Source organism: Felis catus, chromosome B4 (assembly GCF_018350175.1).
Source record: "Felis catus isolate Fca126 chromosome B4, F.catus_Fca126_mat1.0, whole genome shotgun sequence".
NCBI classification, from domain to species: Eukaryota; Metazoa; Chordata; class Mammalia; order Carnivora; family Felidae; genus Felis; species Felis catus.
Window position 1 is genome coordinate 36,225,227 of NC_058374.1, and position 24,128 is coordinate 36,249,354.

General features: G+C 42.9%; 1 protein-coding gene across 8 annotated transcripts in view; it reads left to right on the forward strand.

Annotated features, from left to right (window-relative positions):
- The first annotated feature begins 4,918 nt into the window (after window positions 1-4,918).
- CACNA2D4 (calcium voltage-gated channel auxiliary subunit alpha2delta 4) overlaps window positions 4,919-24,128 on the forward strand; it is a 113,104-nt gene continuing 93,894 nt past the window's right edge. For 3 of the 8 annotated variants that reach the window (XM_045061206.1, XM_045061208.1, XM_045061209.1), the window contains exons 1-6: window positions 4,920-5,653; window positions 9,438-9,519; window positions 11,296-11,412; window positions 16,671-16,730; window positions 18,908-19,070; window positions 19,432-19,563. In XM_045061206.1, the coding sequence (XP_044917141.1) occupies window positions 5,478-5,653; window positions 9,438-9,519; window positions 11,296-11,412; window positions 16,671-16,730; window positions 18,908-19,070; window positions 19,432-19,563 (730 nt within the window). In that variant the 5' untranslated portion in view covers window positions 4,920-5,477. Of the gene's footprint in view, window positions 5,654-9,437; window positions 9,520-11,295; window positions 11,413-16,670; window positions 16,731-18,907; window positions 19,071-19,431; window positions 19,564-24,128 lie in introns of all 8 variants that reach the window. The other 5 variants (XM_045061207.1, XM_045061205.1, XR_006600471.1 and 2 more) reach the window with 5 other exon arrangements.

The following is a 24,128-nucleotide window of genomic DNA, read 5'->3' on the forward strand; positions in this document are numbered from 1 at the left end:
GTGAGCTCCAACCTAAGCTTAGTCCTTGAGGAGCTAGTAGACCAACTCCACAGGGACAGTCACCAATAATATAAAGAAAGTGTGTGTGGAGAAGAGGGGGAGAGTGGGAGTGGGGAGGCGGGGAAAGGGGACAAGGGAAGAAGAGGGCAGGATGCACACCTTAAAGAGGAGAGCTTGGGAATTCTCACTGACCAGTGCTCACTGAGCGATAGACAAAGAAGTACACTTGTAGTCTGTGCACAAAGGAGCTTAGCACAAATACATGACTCTTTTATATCTTTTCCTTCCCTGTTTCTTTTCCTTCCCACCCACCTGTTCCCCTGTACTGCCACACCCATAAATCGGTACTTTCTAATAGATGTGGACTTGCAGCAGGGGAGATTTGAGTTATATTTTAGAAAGAACTAATATAATCCCTTCATAATTTAGGTATAATCTAACTTTTCTTCAGCCTCATCTCCTACAGCACCTTTCTCACCTCACTTACCCCCAACCCTTCCACCCTTGCCATCCTCCCTTATCCCTCACCCTACTACCCTCACAGTGGAACCACGTCTGCAAATTTTTGACCCTCTTGCCATTGAGAGGTAGGGTCTGTGTCTCCTCCCTTTGATAATTAACTAACCAATAAAACACAATTGAAGTGATGCTCTGGGACTTCCATGGCAGACCATAAAAGGCAATACAATAACCAGTATATTCTCTTGGGATTCTAACTCTTGGACCCCAGTCACCATGCTGTGAGGAAACCCAAGCTGTCCACGAAGAGGAAGTCTGAGCAGCCATGTGGAGGAAAACTGAGTCTCCTAGCCCTCAGCCTGAGCTGGGTTCCTAGCCAATAGTCGGCACCAACTTGCCACCTTGGAAGTGGATCTTCCAGCCCCATTAAGCTGTCCTGCTGACACCGCATGGAAGAGCCTTCCCTGCTGGGCCCTGCCTAAAATGCACATTCATTAACTAAATAATATATTGATTTATTTTAAGCCACTAAGTATAACTTAGTATACAGTTATGGATATCTGATATTTTGACTATTTTCCAACAAGTGTATACAACATAACATGACCATGGTTTCCTACTCTTGTTCCTTCTGTTTCTTGTATGCTGTCTGTTCCTTATAACTATCCATTGAGGAGTCTCCAATTGGTGAACTCTATTCATCATTTAAAGCCCAAGTCAAGGGGCACTTGGCTGGTTCAGTTGGAGGAGCATGCAACTCTTAATCTCGGGGTCGTGAGTTTGAGCCCACGTTGGGTGTAGAGACTACTTAAATAAATAAAACTTTAAAAAAATAAATAAAGACTTGGGAATGCAAGCTGGTGCAGTCACTCTGGAAAACAGTATGGAGGTTCCTCAAAAAATTAAAAATAGAACTACCCTACGACCCAGCAATTGCACTACTAGGTATTTTTCCAAGGGATACAGGTGTGCTGTTTTGAAGAGACATATGCACCCCAATGTTTATAGCAGCACTATCAACAATAGCCAAAGTATGGAAAGAGCCTAAATGTCCATCGATGGATGAATGGATAAAGAAGATATAGATATAGATATAGATATAGATATAGATATAGATATAGATATAGATGATATAGATATAGATACACACACCTACAATGGAGTATTACTCAGCAATCAAAAAGAATGAAATCTTGCCATTTGCAACTACGTGGATGGAACTGAAGGGTATTATGCTAAGCGAAATTAGTCAGAGAAAGACAAATATCATTATGACTTCACTCATATGAGGACTTTAAGAGATAAAACAGATGAACACAAGGGAAGGGAAACAAAAATAATATAAAAACAGGGAGGGGGACAAAACATAAGAGACTTAAATATGGAGAACAAACAGAGGGTTACTGGAGGTGTTGAGGGAGGGAGGATGGGCCAAATGGGTAAGGGACATTAAGGAATCTACTCCTGAAATCATTGTTGCACTATATGCTAACTAATTTGGATGTAAGTTTAAATAAATAAATAAATAAATAAATAAATAAATAAATAACGCCTAATTCAAATGTCTCTTTCACTGTGAAGTCTTCCCTAAAACTTCCCTCCTCCTTTTTCCCCACCATAAGGAGAGAATAATGTCCCCTCCACTACATTGCCAAATACTTCGCTTATGCATCACAGCACTTAGCTCCCTAAGCTGTTGTTTTGAGATCGGCCTTCCTGTAAAGACTCTGAGCCCTATCTCATGCACCATATCCAATCTTCATGCCGGCTCTATGCATCATATCTCCAGTGCCTGGTGCCAAGATGCCCTAGGAAAGTGGGTTAGGATGGATTGATTAAATTGTGGGGGGTTTGATATGAAACACTGACCAAGAGAAAGTTGCAATACTCCTTCTCTTATGGCCCTTAAAAATAAAGCCATGGGGCACCTGGGTGGCTCAGTTGGTTAAGTGTCCAAGTCTTGATTTCAGCTCAGGACATGATCTCACGGTTGTGAGATCGAGCCCCATGTGGAGCTCTGAGCTGATTGTGGAGCCTCCTTGGGATTCTCTCCCTCCCTCTCCCTCTGCCCCTCTCTTCCACTTGCTCTGTCTCTCAAAATAAATAAACTTAAAAAAAATAAAGCCACAACATCAGTTCTCTCCTAGCCAGCATGAATATGCCATCCTGGCCTGCAGCTAAGGGATGAGCCCCTGAAGGTTCTGAGTTTCAAACATCTGTCTTAAGGACTGATCATTCCCTTAGCTCTATGCTCTGCTCCCATGCTTCATTTTATTCCTACTAAGACATCTCTTCTCTGGAGTTATTCGGCTCCCAAGTCCTCTGCCCTCCCTTACTCCCCCCGCTCCCACCACAATCCGTAGTGTTTCCCAATATCATGCAGTATACCTCTGGGTCATAGTCCTAATGAGCAAAATGGGCCAGAGTAAACAATGATACAAAGCAATTATTTTAGAGTTATTTAAAAGGTATTTTTCTCTAGACAGCTGGTTAGGCACTTGCAGAGTGAAATACCTCAGTAGGTCATTCAAAATACATCACTTTCCTTTACTCACCATTGTAACATCAGTGTTTTTCTTTACAAGAACCTTGAGGTCTTCCCAAGCAAATCTAAAGGGCCAGGTAGGACCTGGGCCACTGTTGTATCTGTGAAGTGAGCAAAAGTTTCTATGTAGCTCCATGCTTATCCCGTTAGAAGAAGTCAGTGCCTTCAGTGAGCAGGTGCCACAAAGGGGTCAGGGGCCAGATGCTGTGGGGTCAGAAGCTTGCAAAATTTCGGGGTGGTTATCTATAGTAGAAAAGGAATGCAAATTATAAATACAAAAATAGATATTAAAGTGAACATTTATTTAGAATGAAAAAAATCACTTGAAACTACACATTTTAAGGTGATGAATACTACAGAAATCATAAACCTAGAAAAAGTACGTGTTCTTATTTATTAATTGTCCCATAAGCCTGTGTAGTACTTTTTTCTAAATTTGCTATGATTTGTATTTTTAAAATGTGCAAACTTCATCTGAAATTAGGCATTCATAGAAACAATTCAAATGCATTTAAAAATCGGCTGCCATGTTATGTTGAACCAAATAATTGCGTAACCAGATTACTCTGATGCTACAACATTGACTTATTGATAAATCTGTGTAGGAGTTCTGTCACTAGAACACTTGCTTCTTCAGGCATTTCTCTGCGTTGGTGGCAATTTTGTGTGCCACTTTGCTGGAACCCGCATATTTTGTCAGGACAAGATGTATCAGATCCACTAAGAAGCACCGATACGTGTTCTGTGTAAGCTGAGACTTCACATGCAGTGCCCGTGTAGCACCAGTACCAGACTGGGCCCACAAACACAACAGTTTTGGTCAAATTATGTTTTGTGTAATCCCCATCAGAAGAGAAGACAATATAAGCTATATTTATAATTACATACATTCAACATTGACTACTTTCCTAACAAGAGAGAACTGTTTTGGCCAGGCCTTGATAAGAACCAAATCCTCTGCTGGCAATTTTACTTGTTTGATCATTGGAAGAATCTGCAAGACTAGCTTCTGGCTCAAAGTATTTCCAAACCTTATTTTTCCCTCCCCTCCCACATACTTCCAATGGTGGGTGCTGTAGGACATTCACACCATGATAAACTTAGGCTGCACCTGCACGTCCTGATGAACAGTGTAGGCACTGGCAGTGATGAGAGTGTTCCTGGAAACCATTCCTATACCCGGATGGTTGCAGATAAGTTATCTATACATGGAAGTGACAGTGAGCTACAGAAATATATCTCTCTAAGCCCAAATTAAATGTTTCCCCAATTCAACTTCCTCTTAGCTGGATCCCTGAAATGCCCACAGGCACTCAAAACATCACCCAACTAAAGGAAAATCAGACAGAGAAGTTGGAATGGAAAGAGACAGAGCTATTAACCACTTGTACTTGGACAATCTTACTTTTGCATATATTAACGCAACATTTGGGTACAGGAACATGCTGCCCCTCAGGGAGGGGCCCTGAAGCTTCATCAGCTTCCCAGCAAACATGTCCCTTAGCCTAGGACCAGGAGCACATGGGGGAGACAGGGGCCATAGGATATTGACATTATCTATGACCTCATCAAAAGGCAGCAGGCCTGGAGCCAGAGTTACAGTCTCAGCTCCGTCCCCAAGCCTCCCTGTGCCTCAAGAGCCCCCTGAAAACAGGGATGATGACACTGAACTCCCAGAATGGCTCTAAGATTTAAAACACCAATTTGTTACATCTTTTTTTTAAGTTTATTAATTTTGAGAGTGGGGGGAGGGGTAGAGAGAGGAGGAGGAGGAGGAGGAGGAGGAGAGAGAGAGAGAATCCCAAGCAGGCTCCATGCTGTCAGCGCAGAGCCCAGCACAGGGCTCAGTCTCATGAACCTGAGATCATGACCTGAGCTGAAATCAAGAGTCAGACCCTTAACCAACTGAGTGACTCAGGCGCCCCAATTTGTTCCTTCTCTTGATAAGTCAGAGCACTGGACAGATGCCCCCTGTTGTTCTCAGGCCAGTGTCACAGTCTTCTCCTCCCCTTGGGTCCAGAAGAAACAAGTCTACAGGAACGGGGCTGTCTCTTTAAAGTTCTGGCCCCTAATGGAATGAACCGAGTCCTGTCTTCTCAAATCAGGGTAATCCTGCTGAGGTCATTTCTGCCACCTCCTCCTCCCTGCTGTCAGGCAGGGGATTAGAGGAGAGGCCAATGGATTAACGGGTCCATTTTGTCACAACCACCCCCCTCAGACCATCAGCCCCCTCTTGGAGCCTGCTGGTCAGGTGGGGCGGCTCCTCTGTGCACTGTACTCTGTGGGCAGAGAGAAACCGCCACCCCTGCCAAGCGTTGCAGCCAAGACAAGACAAAGCTGGGAACCCCAGCCTTGCCAGGAAGGCAGAAGGCCTGGGGCTGTCCCAAGGATCTAGGTGACAGGCAGACAGAGCTGGCGGTTGGAGACTGCTCTCTTCTCTCCCTGCCTTCACCCCGAGCCCAGCAGAGACACCATGCCAGGACTCCCCAGGTTCCACTTAGACACCAGCGCCCCCCACAGCAGGAGGCCCTGCCACCAATGGCCAGGGTCCTGGGCCTCCTTGCAGAAGACCGTGGTCATCCTGTGCCTGCTACTCTCCAGTACCTCCCTGTCCCCCACACACGCGCAGACCGAGATTCCTCTGGAAACGTAAGCATCAAGTTCACCCCAACCCTCTAAAATCTTCTGGCCCTTTCCTCCCTTCCTTCCCCCTGTAGAGCTCAATTCTCTGTCCACCTTCCCACCTGGACCTCTAGCTTCCCTCAGGGCTCCCCCTGGGGGTTTCCACTCTCCCTTTCCCTCCCTTCTTCCCACATTCTGCCATTCAGGAGCCCCACCTGCCACTCCTCACACCTGCTGACTTCAGGCAGAACTGAAGTGAGGGTCCTCATTTCTCTGGCTGGCAAGCAGCATCTCAAGCTCCTGCAGGCCCAATGGATGCTCCTTCCAGGATAATCGCTGCCATTACGCCCCTGGCAGTGGGAGATGTGCTAGCTCAAAATGATCGTCGTGGCTCCCCAAGGATTTGTTGGGAAATTTGTGTTTTGACATTCTGAAAGGGTAAAGCAGTTCTAAACCAACAAAATGGCTCATGCAACCGGGAGCTGAGTAAAATTGGACTTTGGTCGCCTTAGTCTTCCCTTCTGCCTCCTTCCAGGCCCCCTTCTACATTCTGTCAATCAGCCCAGCTCCAGGAAAGAATCTGCTCTCAGTCATTTACATTTTGGTATAAAGTTTAATTGCTGTGCAACCTCTCTGAGAGTGTCTAGTTTTCCGTCCTTTGATCATGTGGTCCTATTAAGAAATGCCGATGTATGTGGGGAGCAGAGAACTCTAGAGTAAAGGGGGCAGCTTGCTCAGTCCATATCTAAGCCCAGCTACTCACGACCAGCAAAATAGGCTACCAGAGCCAGCTGTCAACCTCATTTCTTAACAGAAGTGGAGACAGGGAGGACAAACAATGCACATTATGTCTAGCTTTGTTGAGCAATGGATTTGAGCAGCCTTGTTTACACTGGATTGTATAACCTCTACTTTTTCTATGCCTAGTACAGCATTAGGTGCTTTATAAATAATATATTTACTCCACACAGCAATGCAATGAGGTGGGTGATAGCTTCCCTATTCTGTACTTGAGGAAATAAGCTCAGAGAGGTTGGATGACCTCCCCAAGTTCACACAGGCAGTAAACGGAAGTGCCAGAATCTAAACTCAAGTCAGCTTGGCCTGTGCTTCACCTGTTGCTGGGCTATAAGACTATCTGATGCTGAGGGAGATGTTGAGAATAAGTTTCCAGCCCCAGAATACACACCAAAATTGTAGAAGGGGAACTCCAGGAATAGGCTGAGTGCTGAGTAAAGATGGCTGGAATCCAGGTCTTTGTTGAGGAGAATGGCAGACTGGACCATCTACTTAGAAACCTCCACAGTTGGCTGAGATTATTAGCCCTCAAACCTGCCTGTATCTGCACCTGCCCTCTTCCTGGGAGCCGGACCTCTGCCAGGCCCTTGACACAACCCCACCTCTCTCTCCTGCTGAATCCTCTTCCACCCCGATGACATTTCATCTCCCTTGTGTCCAGCTGTGCCCTTGCTTCCTGCTCAGCCCTCAGCCTCCACCACCTGCCCAGGCTTCTACTGCCCTCCCAAAACTGTTCCCATCGAGATCTCCAAAGATCTCTTCCCTGCCCAACCCAGTAGACATTCCTGGCTCCATCTCCCTGGACTCTCTTTTACTTGAATCTCAATGCCTCAACTTCCATTAACATTGTGCTCCTCTGGGACTCCTTGGGCACCTGAGCTGACCTTCTGTCCTCCTCAAGCAATACTTTCCCTTTGCCTGCCCCCCAGATTGTTGGTGCCTCCCAGGGTTTTTCATCAACTCACAGGTCTTCTCATGCTCCACACTCTCCTTGAGAGAGCCCATATACCTTCAGAATTTCAACTCTACCTATGTACTAATGACTCTCAGCCCTATCTCTATTTGTTAGACTCACATACCATTGCCTGTGGACAGCTCTTTCTAAATATCTTGTGAGGTTTTAAGTTTAAGTTTGTGTCTTCCAAGATATAATGCAATTGGTACCTTCTGGAGTTGTGCAGTGCACAACATATCCTACAGCACTCAGTAGCTTTGCAACAGGAACCTCACATTCTATATATCCCAAGAGACACTCATCACCTTCCACCCTCTCAAACTTGTTCCTCCTGATCTTCCTGATAATTCTCAATAGCACCACCATCAGCTCAACTACCCAAGCTAGAAACCTGAAGTCATTTTTGACCCCTCCAAGCTCTTCTATACTCTCTACCTAGAAATCTCTTTGGCAGGCTAAACTCTCCCAAACTTCTTTTACTTTTCTTTCTTTTCTGTGCTTTTCTTTTCTTTCTTCCCTCCTTTCTTTCTTTCTTTGGGTGACAGGGAGAGTATGAGCAGGGAAGAAGGGCAGAAGGAGAGAGTGAGAATCCTAAGCAGGCTCTACACCCAGCACAGAGCCCAATGTGGGGCTCGAACCCTTGACTGTGAGATCATGAGCTGAAATCAAGAGTTGAATGCTCAACTTACTGAACCACCCAGGTGCCTAAACTCTCCCAAACTTCTAACACTGAACTCAGATCCCACTTGTCCCAAGAAGCCTCCTGGTACCACCACTACCCTCCCCAGCCCTTTGCAGGGCTGGGATCAGCCCTGCAATGGCACCCCTCCCCTTCAAACATGTATTATGCTATCTGTATATGGAGGGGTGTCCTTCTAACTGAGGGTTTTACAAAGATGAAGAAGGACCGTGATGTGACTGCAGTGCTGTGCACAATGGCTGGCACACAGGAGGACCTTAATAATTATTGGTTGAGTGATTGAATTAATGTGGACCTTGACAGGATCATGAGGGCAAGCTCCTTTTGCTCCATCTGGAGAGGCTCAGACACAGTCCTATGTATTCTCCCCAGGATGCCACCAGCCTGCCCAGGTGGCAGGATCTTGGTGCACTTCTGGGAACGGATCAGAGGTCAGGGCTTCTCTACTAGGCTGCCTGCACCCAGGGTGAGGGGTTGCTTCCTCACACCCTCCCTGTCTGGCCTGCTTTCTGCCCCACAAAAGCAGCTCAGAGCCTCTTCCTCTGTCCCTGGCCTCATGTCCCCTCTGAAGTTTCAACAGAGGATTTGGCAGCCAGTCGTGACCTTGAGCAGGGCACACTGAAGGACATAGCCCATTAAGAAGCTGCAGTGGTGCCGGGGCACCTGTGTAGCTCAAGTCAGTTCAGCATCCAACTCTTGATTTCAGCTCAGGTGATGATCTCAAGGTTCCTGGGATCAGCCCTGCAATGGGTTCTGTGTTAATGGTGCGGAGCCTGCTTGCAATTGTCTCCCTCCCTCTCTCTCTCTCTCTCTCTGCTCCACCTCTGTGCTCTCTCTCTCTCTCTCTCTCTCTCTCTCAGAATAAATAAGCATTAAAAAAAAAAGTTGCAGTGCTACCAAACAGTTCCTGTTTCCACCCTCAGTATCCTCCCCACCCTGGTCTGGGCCTGTCCATAACCTCTTTCCTTTCTCTCCTCTCTGTTCACCCACAAACCAGAACCCTTAGGGGTTTGGGATCAGGCTTTGCTTCCCAGCTCATCTGCCCTGCCCTGAGGGCAGCTGCTGTGCCCCCAAAGGGTCCTCTAGGTCTTCTGCCTGGACCAGGAGGGATGGTAGCTCTTTGTGGGTGTTTCTGGGTGTAGGTGGTATGTACGTGCATCCATGTATGCATGTGGGTCTCTCTATGTGCTATGTGTGTCTCTGTGTGTGTATCAGCGTGTGTGTGTGTGTGTGTGTGTGTACACGCTGGTGTTCTATGTGCATGTGTGTGTGCATATATGTGTGTGCATATATGTGTCTCCATATCTGTGTGTCTGTGTGGTGCATGTGTATACACATATACTTTCATTCCCCGGCAGAGTGAAGCTGTGGGCAGACACCTTCGGCAGGGACCTATATGACACGGTGACCAAATACTCGGGCTCTCTCTTGCTGCAGAAGGTCAGTAACCCTCTTCCAGGGAGCTCACAGGGGGCAGTCAGTCAGGGACTTCCTCCTGATGGAGAAGCAGAGTTCTCAAGTCCCAATGTCCATGCTGTAAGGGGTCTTAGAGATTATCTAATCCATTCACCTCATTTGCAGATGGGGAAACTGAGGCCCGGGGAGGGAATGATTTGCCCAAGTCACAGAGCAAGTCAGTGGGGGCAGTACGGTGGAGTGGCCAAGAGCACAGTGTAGTGTCAGCTCAGATGCCCCAGAGGCTGATGCCAGGATGCTGTTAGAGAGATGGGGGTGTGTGGCTATGAAGAAGAAAAGGGAGAGGGAGCAGGTGTAGGCAGAGTGGGATGCTCGCCTGACTGTGAAGGGGTATGCAGAGGAAGGAGAAAGGGGTAAGTATCCTGCAGGTGCTTGGGTAGTAGAAGGAGATGAGAGGGCCTATGGCCTCTGCAGAGAGAGCTTCCCTTACCTCCAGTTCTCAGGACCTCCAGCCCTGCCGCAGCACTGCCAAGCGCCCACACAGGCCCTCGCTGAGGCCTAGCCCGTGCATGGCTCAGGGCGGGAAGCAGTGTCTGATGGACAGGATGCTGCACGAGCTCCCTCCACACCTTTATTTATTAATTGCTTTTTGAGCAGATTGACACCAAGCTTGTCCTCTCACTGGATTATAAACAACCTCATTCTAATATTTATAACTTCCAGACTGGTTTTAGTAATAGCCTGCCATCCTTTATTATTACCATTTGCTAAGAGCTTTATATTCACGCTTTAATTTATTAGGTGAGTACGATCTTCACCATTTTCTAAATGTTGCTAAGAGTAAACCCCCAGGGTTTTATGCCTTCGCAAGGCCACACTGCAGCCCTTTCCTCCGGCCCGCTGGTCCTTGGCTGGCGGGAGTGGGCCGGACCGGAAGTCCTGCGCTCCCTGTAGGCCGCTCCAGCAATGACAACTCAGACCCTTTAAGCTCACTTGGAGCTTCTACATTGCAAAGCACTTTACTCATTTGTGCCTTCTAACCCCGGGTGAGGGAGATACAGCAGTAATTACGTCGGTCGCCGTTTTGGGTAAAAGCATTCTAGAGCCTGCTCTAAAGCCATGCAAATGTGACGTTTTGTAGATGAGGAAACTAAGTAACTCGCCTGTCACATGACCACTAGCTGGCCAAACTGGGTCATTAGACACACGCCAGGTGAAAGATTATCTCCTGCGGGCCCAGAGAGTAGATTTGATCCCAGCTCTCTTAATTCCTAGGCCTACTGGCAGTTCTTTGGGCAACCTGCAGCTGCTGTCAAGCTCTGCCCCAGCAGTGAGAATCTCAGTTCACATGGATGTGAGAAGAGACCACACTGATACCACTAGGTGTCAGGGAAAGATGAACTGATGTCTCACAGTCCCTGTGAGCAGCCCAAGGGAGGCAGCATGACTGCACAAAAAACATGGAATTCTGGGCGCTCTCCAGAATTCCAGGATGAGGTTCTCCATTCACTAGCTGTGTGACCTTGGCCAAGTTTGTTGACCTCTCTGAGCCTCGGTCTACTCCCTTTTAAGGATATTAACCACAACATCTCCAGAGTTCCTGGAACAGAGAGGACATTTGATAAGAGACAACTATTAATGTTAGTGGGGGAGATTATACAAGAAGGGGAGGGCCTGTCCTTGCCTCTAGTCCAGTCAACAAGATTTCACAGGTGTGAATACACTAGTTGGGAGGTTGGAGGCCACACATAATCATGTACAAGACCACAGGTGCCCATCTCTCCCACTTCCCCTACACAGAAATACAAGGATGTGGAGTCCAGTCTGAGGATCAAGGAGGTGGATGGCTTGGAGCTGGTGAGGAAGTTCTCAGAGGACATGGAAACCATGCTACGCAGGAAGGTGGAGGCTGTCAAGGTACTCCAGGTCCTATGATTTGTGGGGGTTCCACCCCAGCGCCCATGACACCAAAATGACACTCAGTGTTGTGGCCCTGAATCCTCTTTCCCACACCATCCTCTTCCTACCTTATGAGTGTCTGCTTTGTATCCCCATGAGCCTAAAGATCCTTGTAACGGAGAAAATGATGGCAAGCAAGGGGAGCGAGAAGGGGCCTGAGATTTGAGTTCTGCCTTAGGGAACAATGTCCAATACAATAGGATCAACCTACAGTGTTAAGAGGGACTCTGCATCACAATCTCACATTCAGAGACTGGCAAAGAGCAGGTACAGAGTGAGGGCTTAGGAGTCAGCTGCTGAATGAACAGGTGGATGGCTGGATGGCTAGTGGGTGGGAGGGAATATAGCTAGATGGAGAGCTCAAAAAGCGAAGCTCCCTCATCTCCTCTCCCTTCTGTCCTCTCCCCTTTTCTCCTTCCCCTACTCCTCCCCCCACCTTCTCCTCTTCTGTATGCCAAACCATCCGCCATGGCTCTCGAGTGCTCAGAGGGCCATCCAGGCAGCAGAAGTACTTATAGTGTTGGGCCTCATGCACAGGTGATTCCCTCACTGCACATCCACCAAGCCTGGCTTGGCCCTGCTAGAAACAGAATGTGTCCCTTCCCTAGCATGAAGGGACTGCCCTGATATCTGTGGGGACTTGGCTGCTTGGAGAGACATAGTTCCTGATCCACCCATCCAGACATCTGGCCATCCAAAACCAGTGTTATCCCCAAAAGGACTCCCTTTGGGGAGCCAAGAAAACAAGGAGAGAGGAGATGGAGCTGGGTGGTAGGTTGTGCAGGAGAGGCTGAGGACAGGAGTTAGGGAGAGATCTGGCAGCGCTGACAAAGCAAGCTGCAGCCTGACCAGGGTCCTGCCCGGCTCCACACATCCCCATCAAAGCCCACTGCCTGGGAAGCATCAGTGTCAAAGTCACTGAGAACTTCTTTCCCACAAGTGACAATTTGCAGCCTCTTTTCTATAGCTTAGGGGCAAGGGATCTCAGCATCAGAGAAGATACTTGGGGACTGGAAAGCCCATCCTGGACAGTAGGGGGACAGTGACCTCACATACAACCAACGTGGGCAGTAACGCTTGCCTCCTTCCACCTTCAGTGTTGTTTAAAACATCTCTCTGGGCACAGACATTGGGCCCTTCCATGGGGATGCCCTGTGGACTTTCTTCATCACATCCTAGGATTTGGTGCTTGAATTATTTGACCCAATATACAGTTATATGAATAGAGACCCAGAGAGGCTTGGTAACTTGCCCCCTAAAAAAGCCAGAATAGGAGCTCAAGTCTTTTTTATTCCCCAGGTTTATTGAGGTATAATTGACAATCAAAAATTATGTATATTTAAGGTGTGCAACCTGATTACCCAATAATATACATATACATTGTGAAATATTCACCTCAACCAAGCCAACCAACATCCATACCTCGCACTTTTCCTTTCTCCCTTCCTCCTTCCCTCCCTTTCTGCCTCCTTGCCTGCCTTCCTTCCTTCCTTCCTTCCTCCCTCCCTCCCTCCCTCCCTTCCTTTATTTATGTGTGATGAGAACACCCAAGATCTACCCTCTTAGCAAACCTCAAGAATGCCAACATTCAAAACTGCCAACTAAAGTCATATTGCTGTACATCAGTTCTCTACAACTTATTTATCTTGCATAACTGAAACTTTATACCCTTTGACCAACATCTCCCCATTTTGCCTTTCCCCCATCAGCTCTTGGTAATTGTTTCTATGAGTTTGATTAGTTTAGATTCCACATATAAATGATATTATACAATATTTGTCTTTCTGTATCTAGCTTATTTCACTTAGCATAATGTCTTTCAAGTTTACCCATGTTGTTGCAAGTAGAACGGTTTTCCTTTAAGGCTGAATAAAGATAGAATAGAGAGAGAGAGAGAGAGAGAGAGAGATCATGTTGACTAACATTTAGGTTGTTTCCCTATTATTGGTATTATCTTCAGTGAAATGGGAGTGCAGATATCTTTTTGAGATCCTGATTTCATTTACTTTGATATGTACTCAGAAGTGGGATTGCTGGATCATATGATAGTTCTATTTTTAAGTTTTTGGGGAATGTCCATGCTGTTTTCCATATGGTAGTACCAATTTATATTCCCACCAACAACGCAGGGATTCTCTTTTCTCCACAGCCTCACCAACACTTGTTATCTTATGTCTTTCTAATAACAGCCTTCTAACAGGTATGCAGTGGTATCTCATTTGTGGTTTTGATTTGCATTTCCCTGATGATTTGTGAAATTGAGTACCTTTTCATATATCTATTGCTCATTTGTATGTCTTCTTTGGGGAACGTCTATTCAGGTCCTTTGACTTTTTTTTTTTTTTTAACATTACTCAGTGCTCATCAAGTTGTACACTCTTAATCCCCTTCACCTATTTTACCCATCCCCCACTCACCTCCCCTCTGGTAACCGTCAGTTTGTTTCCTATAGTTAATAGCCTTTTGTTGTTGTTGTTGTTGTTGTTGGTTTCTTTTTTTGTTTGTTTGCTTTGTTTCTGAAATTCCACATATGAGTAAAATCATATGGTATTTGTCTTTCTCTGACTTATATCACTTGGTATTATACCCTCTAAGTCCATCCATGTTGTTGCAAATGGCAAGGTTTCATTCTTTTTTATGACTAATATTCCATTGTACATACACCACATCTTCTTTATCTATTCATCTATCAGTGGACACTTGGGTTGCTTCCGTATCTTGGCTATTGTAAGTAATGCTGTAATAAACCTAGGAATGCATATATCATTTTGAATTAGTGTTTTTCTTTTCTTTTCTTTTTTGAGTTCTGGAGGTGGATGGTGGTGATGAATTAGTGTCTTTATTTTCTTTTGGTAAATACCCAGTAGTGGAATTACTAAATCATCTGGTAATTTTATTTTTAATTTTCTGAGGAATCTGCATACTATTTTCCACAATGGCTGCACCAGTTTACACTCCCACCACCAGTGCACAAGAGTTCCCTTCTCGCCACATCCTCATCAGTACTTGTTATTCCTTGTGTTTTTTATTTTAGCCATTCTGACAGATACAAAGATATATCTCATTGTGGTTTTAGTCTGCATTTTCCTGATTATTAGTAATGTTGAGCATCTTTTCATGTGTCTGTTGCCCATCTGTATGTCTTCTTTGGAAAAATGTCTATTCAGTTCTTCTGCCCATTTTTAATTGTATTATTTGGGTTTTTTTTTCTGTTACCTTGTATAAATTCTTTATATATTTTGGATATTAAGCCCTTATCAGATATCATTTGCAAATATCTTTCCCATTTGGTAGGTTGCCTTTTTGTTTTGTTGATGGTTTCCTTCACTGTGAAAATCCTTTTATTTTAGTGTGGTCCCAATAGTTTAATTTTGCTTTTGTTTCACTTGCCAGAGGAGACCTATCTAGAAAAATGTTTTTATGGTGAGTGTCAAAGAAATTATTCCCTGTGTTTTCTTCTAGGAATTTTATAGTTTCAGGCCTCACATTTAGGTCTTTAATCCATTTTGAGTTTATTTTTGTGTATAATGTAAGTAAGTGGTCCAGTTTCATTCTTTTGCATGTAGCTCTCCAGTTTTGCCAACCATAGGTTCACTCTGTTGATTGTTTCCTTTGCTGTGCAGAAGCTTTCTGGTTTGATGCAATCCCCTTTCTATTTTTGCTTTTTGTCTGTGTTTTGGGTGTCACACGCTCCCCCAAAAGACCAGTGACAAAAAACTTTTTCTCTATGCTTTCTAGTAATTTTATAATTTCAGGTCTTGCATTTAAGTCTTTATTTTGAGTTGATGTTTGTATTTGGTATAAGATAAGGATCCAATTTAATTCTTCTGCATGTGAATATTCAGTTTTCCTAACACCATCTATTGAACAGACTATTTTTTTCACCATTGTGTGTACTTAGCACCCTTCAAGATCAGTTGTTTTAAATGCTGGATTAGAGGTGCATGTGTATTAAGTGTCTGACTTCAGCTCAGATCATGATCTCATAGTTTGTGAGTTTGAGCTCTATGTCAGGCAGCCTGGAGACTGCTTTGGAATCTGTGTCTCCCTCTCTCTCTGCCCCTCTCCTGAGCTTATGCTTTCTCTCTCTCTCTCTCCAAAATAAATAAATAAAACATTTAAAACATTTTTAAATAAATGTATGGATTTATTTCTGGGCTCTCTATTCTCAAATTATTTCATTTGTTTATATGTTTTTTCTGCCAATACCAACTGTTTTGATTATTGTAGTTTTGTAATATATTTTGAAATCAGGAAGTGTGATGCCTCCAGCTTTGTTCTCCTTACCCAACATTGTTTTTGGCTATTCATGGTCTTTTGTGGTTCCACATGAATTTTACGGTGGTTTTTTTTTTCTGTTTCTGTAAAGAATGATATTGGGATTTTGATAGGGGTTGCACTGAATTTGTAGACTGCTTTGAGTAGTATGGACCTTTTAACAATATTAATTCATCCAATCCATAAAAAGGGATCTTTCCATTATCTGTGTCTTCTTTAATTTCCTTACTTCCCATCATGTTCTGTAATGCTGACATCCTTCTTTAAAAAAATTATGGTAAATACACATAATATAAAATTTACTATTTTTACCATTTTAAAATGTACAATCCTGTGGCATTAGATACACTCTATGCATCTATGCAACTCCGATCACCACCGAGTTCCAGAACTTTTCATTACTTCCAGACTGAAACCCTATACCCATTAAGCAGTCACTCTCACTCCCCAGCTCCCAGAAACCACTAATCTGCTTTTTGTCAATAGATTTTCCATTTGAATATTTCACAAAAATGGAATCATATAGTATGTAACTTTCTATATCTGGAGTCTTTCACTTAGCTTATTATAGGTCATACAGAATAGCTTCACTGCCCTAAAAAATTGTCTGTTTTCTGCCTATTCATCTCTCCCTCCCCCAAACCTCTGGCTAACACTGATCTTTTTACTGTTTCCATAGTTTTTCTTTTCCATAATGTCATAATGTCACGTAGTTGGAATGCAGCAGGTAACCTTTTCAGACTGGCATCTTTCACTTAATAACATGCATTTACCTTTTGGCTATTGTGAATAGTGCTGCTACAAACATTTGTGCACAGGTTAGTGTTTGAGTACCTGTTTTCAGTTCTCTTGGGTATATTCTTAGGAGTAGAAATTGTTGAAGACCTACTGGCCTTGTTTTGCCCATTCATTCTCCCCTTTGTGTTTCCATCCTTCAGAATCTGGTAGAGGCTGCTGAGGAGGCTGACCTGAACCATGAATTCAATGAATCGCTGGTGGTGAGTCCTGCTCCCAGAGCTGCTGCTGGGAGGGTATGATGACTAATCACTAAACCCCCACCAAGAGCCAGGGTCCCTTGGGTATAAGATACAGAGGGGTGGGGGAAGGTAGACAGTCCAGCACCATCTTTTAATGTGCATAGGATACGTATGACCATATAATAGCTTGATTCTGAAATACTCTCCAGTCTTTTCAGAAGAGATTTATGGACCAGATAGGAGAGAAAATTTTCAAGACTTTTCAAGACTTCCATAAACATTTTTTGCCCAACCACCATGTGCTAGCCTCTGGATAGATAAAAAGTCAAGAAGCTCATAGACCAAATAACTCTAGCATAAGGCATATGTAACAAGTCCATGAGAGTTGGTAAACAGAGTTACAAGAATGCAGAAGGGAAGGAGTAGAGGCTCAGAAAGTCCTGCAGACAGGGTGGCATTAGGACCAGCCTCAGGCTGAGTGGGATTTGAACAGGAAAGGCATGGAGAAGCTGAGGGAAAAGAAAAGACACTGAAATAGGAAAACACAAGATAGAGGAAATTGTGAATGGTCAGTTCTGTATGTCCAGGGGATGGTGAAGTAGGAAGTGACTGTGGACAGATAGGAATCTGGCCTCAACTCAGCCTGGAATGTCACAGACTGAAGGGTTTGAGCAGGGGAGGGACACAGCTGGATTTGTGCTTTAGAAAGCTCTTGTACCAAAATGATTCTTCATCCTGATTTGGGACATCAGTTCATTTAGTTGGCCCTTAAACTGGGTAAGTGCATTCAGTGCACACTGAATTGTATCTAGCTGAACTCCCAACTGCTCTTCATCAGCTTGAATGGCATACCCACTCTTTCTCTGAATTTCCTGTTTGATTAGAACCTGTAAAGTTCTATGGGAAAGGTCCATGAGTTTCCTCTTGTATTGTGCAATTTTGGCCATAGTTGTGGTTTGATTCTTCTGTAATTCGCTAATCTTCAGATATGATATCTAATCTGGTCTGCTGTTGCTTAGTCATCTGATCTTGAAACTTCAGTCTTCGAAGAAGTTTTTTGAAACCCACCATGAGTACCAGAATTAACTTTTCAGAATCAGGGTTATTCACCTTGGCTTGTTCCCAGATAATAGGATCAACACCAGCAGGAGGATAAATGTATGTCAGTTTTTATATATTTGTGAATTCATCTGTGGGAGGAGTAAAGGAAATCCAGGAGTATTTAATGATTGTGGTTTTCTTTTCATTCTATAAAGATTTGAAAATATTTTTTATATTATTTTACTTATTTGGAATTTACAGAACACACTTAAGCAATTAGGATATAACAAAACTACATTTTATCATTTTTTCATTTTTGCAACTTTTTTGCTTTAAAAAGCAAATCTGTCCTTAGACCTTTTTATTTCTAAAAAAATGATGAAAACTTAAATCAATTCTTGATTGTAAAAAAAGAAAGAAAGAAAGAAAGAAAGAAAGAAAGAAAGAAAGAAAGAAAGAAGAAAGCTCTTGCAATCAGCAGTATTGTGGTGTGGGGCAAGACATAAGGTGCCCTGAGGGGGCTGTTCAAGATGTGAACCAGGTGGTGTGGAGGGAGTGGGGTAGGTCTGATCATGGCTCTAAGTGTGGTATTCCAAGTAGACCCTTTAACACTACATGCTAGAGGCAGAGAGCACACTGCTGGCTCCTCAGAGGGACACGGGGGCCACAGACCCTGCCTCGGGCCCAGGCTGAAGGCTGTTTTCTAAAGAGAGAAGCCTCACCTCTCAGGACCCACCACTCTGGGTTCCTAGGAGCCCTCCTACACTGGAAGAAAATTGATGGTGCCCATGAGGCTGCCCCTGTCTCTTTACTTCACCTTGGACCTTTACCTACCCGTCTCTGGCTCTGATCTGGTCATGCCCACACATGACAAACAAAGTGGAGAACTGAGGCAGTAATCTAGACAACTTACATCAAAAACCAAGTGAATCAACCATGCTCTCCAACTGTCTGGGATCTGTATTTGTCCAAATGTGTAATACAGGTCACTGCCTCAGTTGTCCATGGATGTTGCTTGTATGGATGCTGTCAGCCCGTCTGACCCCACCTCTCACATCTGAGTGCTCTGATCTGTGCCATTTCTCTTTCTCTTTCTCACCTTGTATGTCTCTTGTGTCCACACTGTCTCTGTGCTGCTATTTTCCCTCCACCCCTAGTTTAACTATTACAACTCTGTCCTGATCAACGAGAGGGATGAGAATGGCAATTACGTGGAGCTGGGGGCTGAGTTTGTCCTTGAATCCAATGCGCACTTCAGCAACCTGATGGTGAACACCTCCATCAGCAGCGTGCAGCTGCCCACGAACGTGTACAACAAAGGTAGCTCCTTTGCCCCACCCCGCAACCTGGCACTCTCTCTTAACAGTTGTAGTTGTTAGGTGGTACTGGTGAGTTTTAAAGATTTGCCTCCATTTTCCTGAGAAGACTTGAGGAGTCCAATCTGATTCTCCAACCTCCTTGACTGGGGAGAACAAGAAAAAGTATTCTACGCCAGTTTCGGCTGGGAGAAAACTCAGCATTCCTCGATTAGAGGGTGTGAGTGTGGCTCGCCAAATGCAACGTAGCAGAAAGTTGTAAACAACAGCACTGCAGGCTGCGTGTGTGTTTGGCAGGAGAAAGATGGTCACTGTTTCTTCTGATTTAGTTTCTCTGCAGTTCTTTCTATAATTTCAACTTTTAGACCCAGACATTTTAAATGGAGTCTACATGTCTGAAGCCTTGAACACTGTTTTTGTGGAGAATTTCCAAAGAGACCCGACACTGACATGGCAATATTTTGGCAGCTCCACTGGATTCTTCAGGATCTATCCAGGTAGGGATATCAGGAGGCATCTCCATGGTCTTCTGAGCTTTTCTGGGACAAAGGCAATAAAGACATTGAAGATGGGCCCTGGCACTCAGACCCCCCAGTGAATGGACGCCCCTCCTGTCCAAAAGCATCTCCAACCCACATTTTGACACCCTTCACAACATGATAAGCACATTTACAATAAATAGCTGATGAATGAATGAATGAATGAATGAATGAATGAATGAAACTATCAAACACCATGGTAACTAATCACAAAATGCTCACATTAAACTCTTGTCCTATGAAAATCACTGTGGAAAATGCAAAGGAAGATAAAACAATTCTGGATCTTAAGAAGTTTACATTCTAATTGGAGAAAAGAGCATATTCACTTGAAGTTTTCAACAGCAATGCACAAAGTGTCACCAGTTAATATGTGGTTAGTGGCAAACTTAATAGATGGCACGGGAAAAGTCCCTTGTCCATCAATAAAAGTAGAAAACAGAAACATCTACCACAAGGTTTGCATTTTACTCCAACCCATTTTTATATTTTAGCACACTCCTGAAAGTCTTGAAGTTGCCCTGTTTTTCTGAGACAGGAAATCAGAAGTCCTTTAGGACCCTTCTGTGTCCCCAGGCTGGAAAAGCTAATTCTTCTGCAGGAAGACACGTGATCTTAGAACTCACACACAGGGTTTTAGCATGCCCCTGTTTCTCTGCCCAAATCCACAACCAGTCACTTTCTTTCTCTGCTCTCTGCAGCCTCAACAAGCAAGCTCATCCCTCTTCCTTAGAACAGCCCTTAAAATGCTTGAAGACAACTCACATGTCCCTCAGGTGTTCTTCAGGGTCCAATTCCTGCACATTTCTGCCACATCCAGAGACATCAACTTGTGTGCAGACAAAACAGTCCAGATATGGCCCATCAGTCTATGAAGAGGGGAGGGCAACTTCTCACATCTGCACCCACATTTATAGATATATATCAGCCCTTAGGTGCACAGTATTGGGGTGACCATAATCCACGGTCATGGTACACTGTTCTCATGGGTCCATGCAGGCCTATTTCTGTGTTTTTTTTAATTTTTATTTATAATACAGTGAATGCTTGTATTTACATCACCAACGCAAAAACTAGAATGTCACCAAACCTCTATTTACTTATGTGCTCCTCCTCTGGCCTCTGCCCCTCTGACTTCTCCCTGATTTCACCCCCTTCAACTGACCAGGTAACAACTATTCTCCACTTTGAACTTATCCCTCTATTTGACTTTTTTGGCTCTCTGCTTAGTTTTATATCATTTTTACAAACACACAGACATCTCCCTAAACAATATATTGTTTTGTTTTGCTTGTTTTTAAAATTTATTAAACTGGTTTTGAGTATAGACTTTCAGAGTTTGCTTTTTCATTCAGTATTATACTAGCAAGATTCATCTGGGCTGTCACATATGTCACATATGTACTTTGTCATTTTTTTCTATATCATATTCTTGTGGGCCAATATGGCAGTTTATTCATCCTCCTGATCCTATCTGGGTTGTTTGCAATTTTTTGTTTTTCTTCTCTGTTTTTTTTCCTTTTAAGAACAGTGTTGCTATGAATGTTCTTATACATGTCTCCTGAGACATATTCTGAGAATTTCTCTTGGGTATGTACCTAGGAATGGAATTGCTAGGTTATGAGATATGTGACTCTTCAACTATGACAAGAAAGTGCAAAATTGTTCTCCAAAATACTTGTACCAATTATATTCCCACCAGTCATGAATAAGAGAGTCTGTTGACCCACATTTTCTGAAATCCTGGGTATTGTTAAACATTAAAAGATTTTGTTAATAACCCTTTAGTATAAAATGGTATTTCACTGGTCTGGCATTGCATTTGGCTGATCAGTTGTGAAGCTGAGTATCTCTTTCTTCATATGTCATGTATTGTATGTATTTCTTCTTCTGTGAATGCCTATTATGGCATTTGTCTAATTATCTATTGACTTTTCCAATGTTAATCCATCCTTACATTGATATGAAAACATAACTTGATCATAGTAAACTAGTCTTTGTGCATTGCTGGATTTAGTTTATTAATGACCTTGTTTGGGATTTTTTTGCACTCATGAGTGAAATGGTCTTGTAAATTTTTTTCTTATACTGTCTTTGGTTTTCAAAATTATAGTAGCTTCAAAAAATAAACTGGGAAGTATTCCCTCTTTTTCTGGTTCTTAGAAGTATTTAAATAAGTTAGACTGATCCTTTCCTTGAAAAGTTTGTTAAGATTCATCTATAAAACCATATAGACCTGATGTTTTCTTTATGGGGATATTTTAAATTACCACTTCAATATATTTAATACTTGCAAGACTCATAAGATTTTCTATTTCTTCTTACTTTGGTAAAATTCTTTTTCTAAGAATCCATCCCTTTCATCTGGGTTTTCAAAACTATTTCCAGGAAGCTATTATTCTATCATCTTTTTAATCCCTGCTGTATCTATAATTATGTCCCCTTTTATCTATAGTATTACTCATTTTTTTCTTCATTATCCTGCCACTGGTTTCTCTATTTTGTTAGGTAGGAATCATCTTTTGTCTTCGTGGACTGCTCTCTATTGCATCTTTGTTCTCCAAGTCATCTGTTTCAGCTCTGAGCTTATCTCCTCTTTTCCCTTTCCTTGAGTGTGTTCTACTGTTCTTCTTTCTAACTTATTAAATTGGACACTTAGCTTTAATTTTAAGACTTTCTTTATGTCTAAAATAAGCATTTATGGCAATACCTTGGCCCTAGAAGCTCCACTTTTGCTGCATCTCACAGGTGCAGTTAGTAGTGGTTTTTAAAATTTTTAATCATGGTAAAATACATATAACATAAAATGTGCCACCCTAACTTATAAAATGGAATTATGATTGATATATATTATATTAGTTTCAGGCATACAACATAATGATTCAATATTTTTATACATTATGAAATGATCACCTAGAAAGGTCTAGTTACCCTCTGTTACTATACAAAGTTATTACAATATTATTGACTGTATTCCCTATGTTGTACATTACATACTTCTGACTTATTTATTTTATAATTGGAACTTTGTACCTCTCAATCCCCTTCACCTCTTTTGCCCATTTCCCAACCCCTTCCCTCTGGCAACCACCAGTTTGTTCTCTGTATCTATGAGTCTTTTTCTGGTTTTTGTTTGTTCATTTGTTTTTAGATTCCACATATATGGTATTTGTTTTCCTCTGACTTATTTCACTTAGCATAATACTCTCTAGCTCCATCCATGTCTTTGAAAATGGCAAGATTTCATTCTTTTTATGGCTGAGTATTATCCTATTGTACATATACACCACATCTTCATTATCCATTCACATATTGATGAACACTTGGGTTGCTTCCATATCTTGACTATTGTAAAGAGTGCTGCAATGAAAATAGGGGTGCATATATCTTTTCAAATTAGCATTTTATTTCTTCAAATAAGTATCTAGATGTGGAATTGCTGGATTGTATGGTAGTCCTGTTTTTAATTTTTTGAGGAGCCTCCATACTGTCTTCCAGAGTAGCTGCACCTATTTACATTCCCTGCCAAGAGTGCATAAGGGTTCCCTTTTCTCCATATTCTTACCAGCACTTGTTATTTCTTGTCTTTTTGATAATGGTTATTCTGGCAGGTGTGAGGTGGTATCTTACTATGGTTTTGATTTGCATTTCCCAGATGATTAGTGATGTTGAGCATCTTTTCATGTGTCGATTGGGCATCTCTTTGGAAAAATGTCTGTTCAAGTCCTCTGCACATTTTTTAATCACGTTGGTTTTTTTGTTGAATTTTATGAGTGTTTTTGATATATTTTGGATATCAACTCCTTACTATATATCACTTGCAAATATCTTCTCTCATTTAGTAGGTTGCCTTTTGTTGATGATTTCTTTCACTGAAAAATTTTTTTAGTTTGATGTAGTCCCATTTTTATTCTTATTTTTTTATTTTAGAGATAGAAGGACCACAGGTGAGCCCAAGTTGGAGAGAGGGGCAGAGGGAAAGGATGAGGGAGAATTTCAAGTAGGCTCTATGCTCAGTGCAGAGCCCAATGCGGAGCTTGATCCCATGACCCTGGGATCATGACCTGAGCTGAAATCAAGAGTTGGACATTCAACCAACTGAACCACCCAGGTGTCCTGATATAGTCCCGTTTTATTTTTATTTTTGTTGCCTTGCTGAGGAGACCTATCCAAAAAAAATATTGTTAAGACTGACGAACTTATTGCCTATGTTTTCTTCTAGGAATTTTATGGTTTTAGGTCTTACATTTAGGTATTGAATTTATTTTGAGTTTATTTTTTTATATGGTGTAAGAAAGTGGTCTGGCTTCATTCTTTTGCACTTATCTGTCCAGCTTTCCCAGCACCATTTATTGAAGAAATCATCTTTTCCCCATTGTATGTTCTTCCTTTATTGTAGATTAATTAACTATATAATTGTGAATTTATTTCTGGGCTCTCCCTCCTATTCCATTGATCTATATGTCTATTTTGTGTCAATGCCATACTGTTTTGGTTACTATAGCTTTATAGTATAGTTTGAA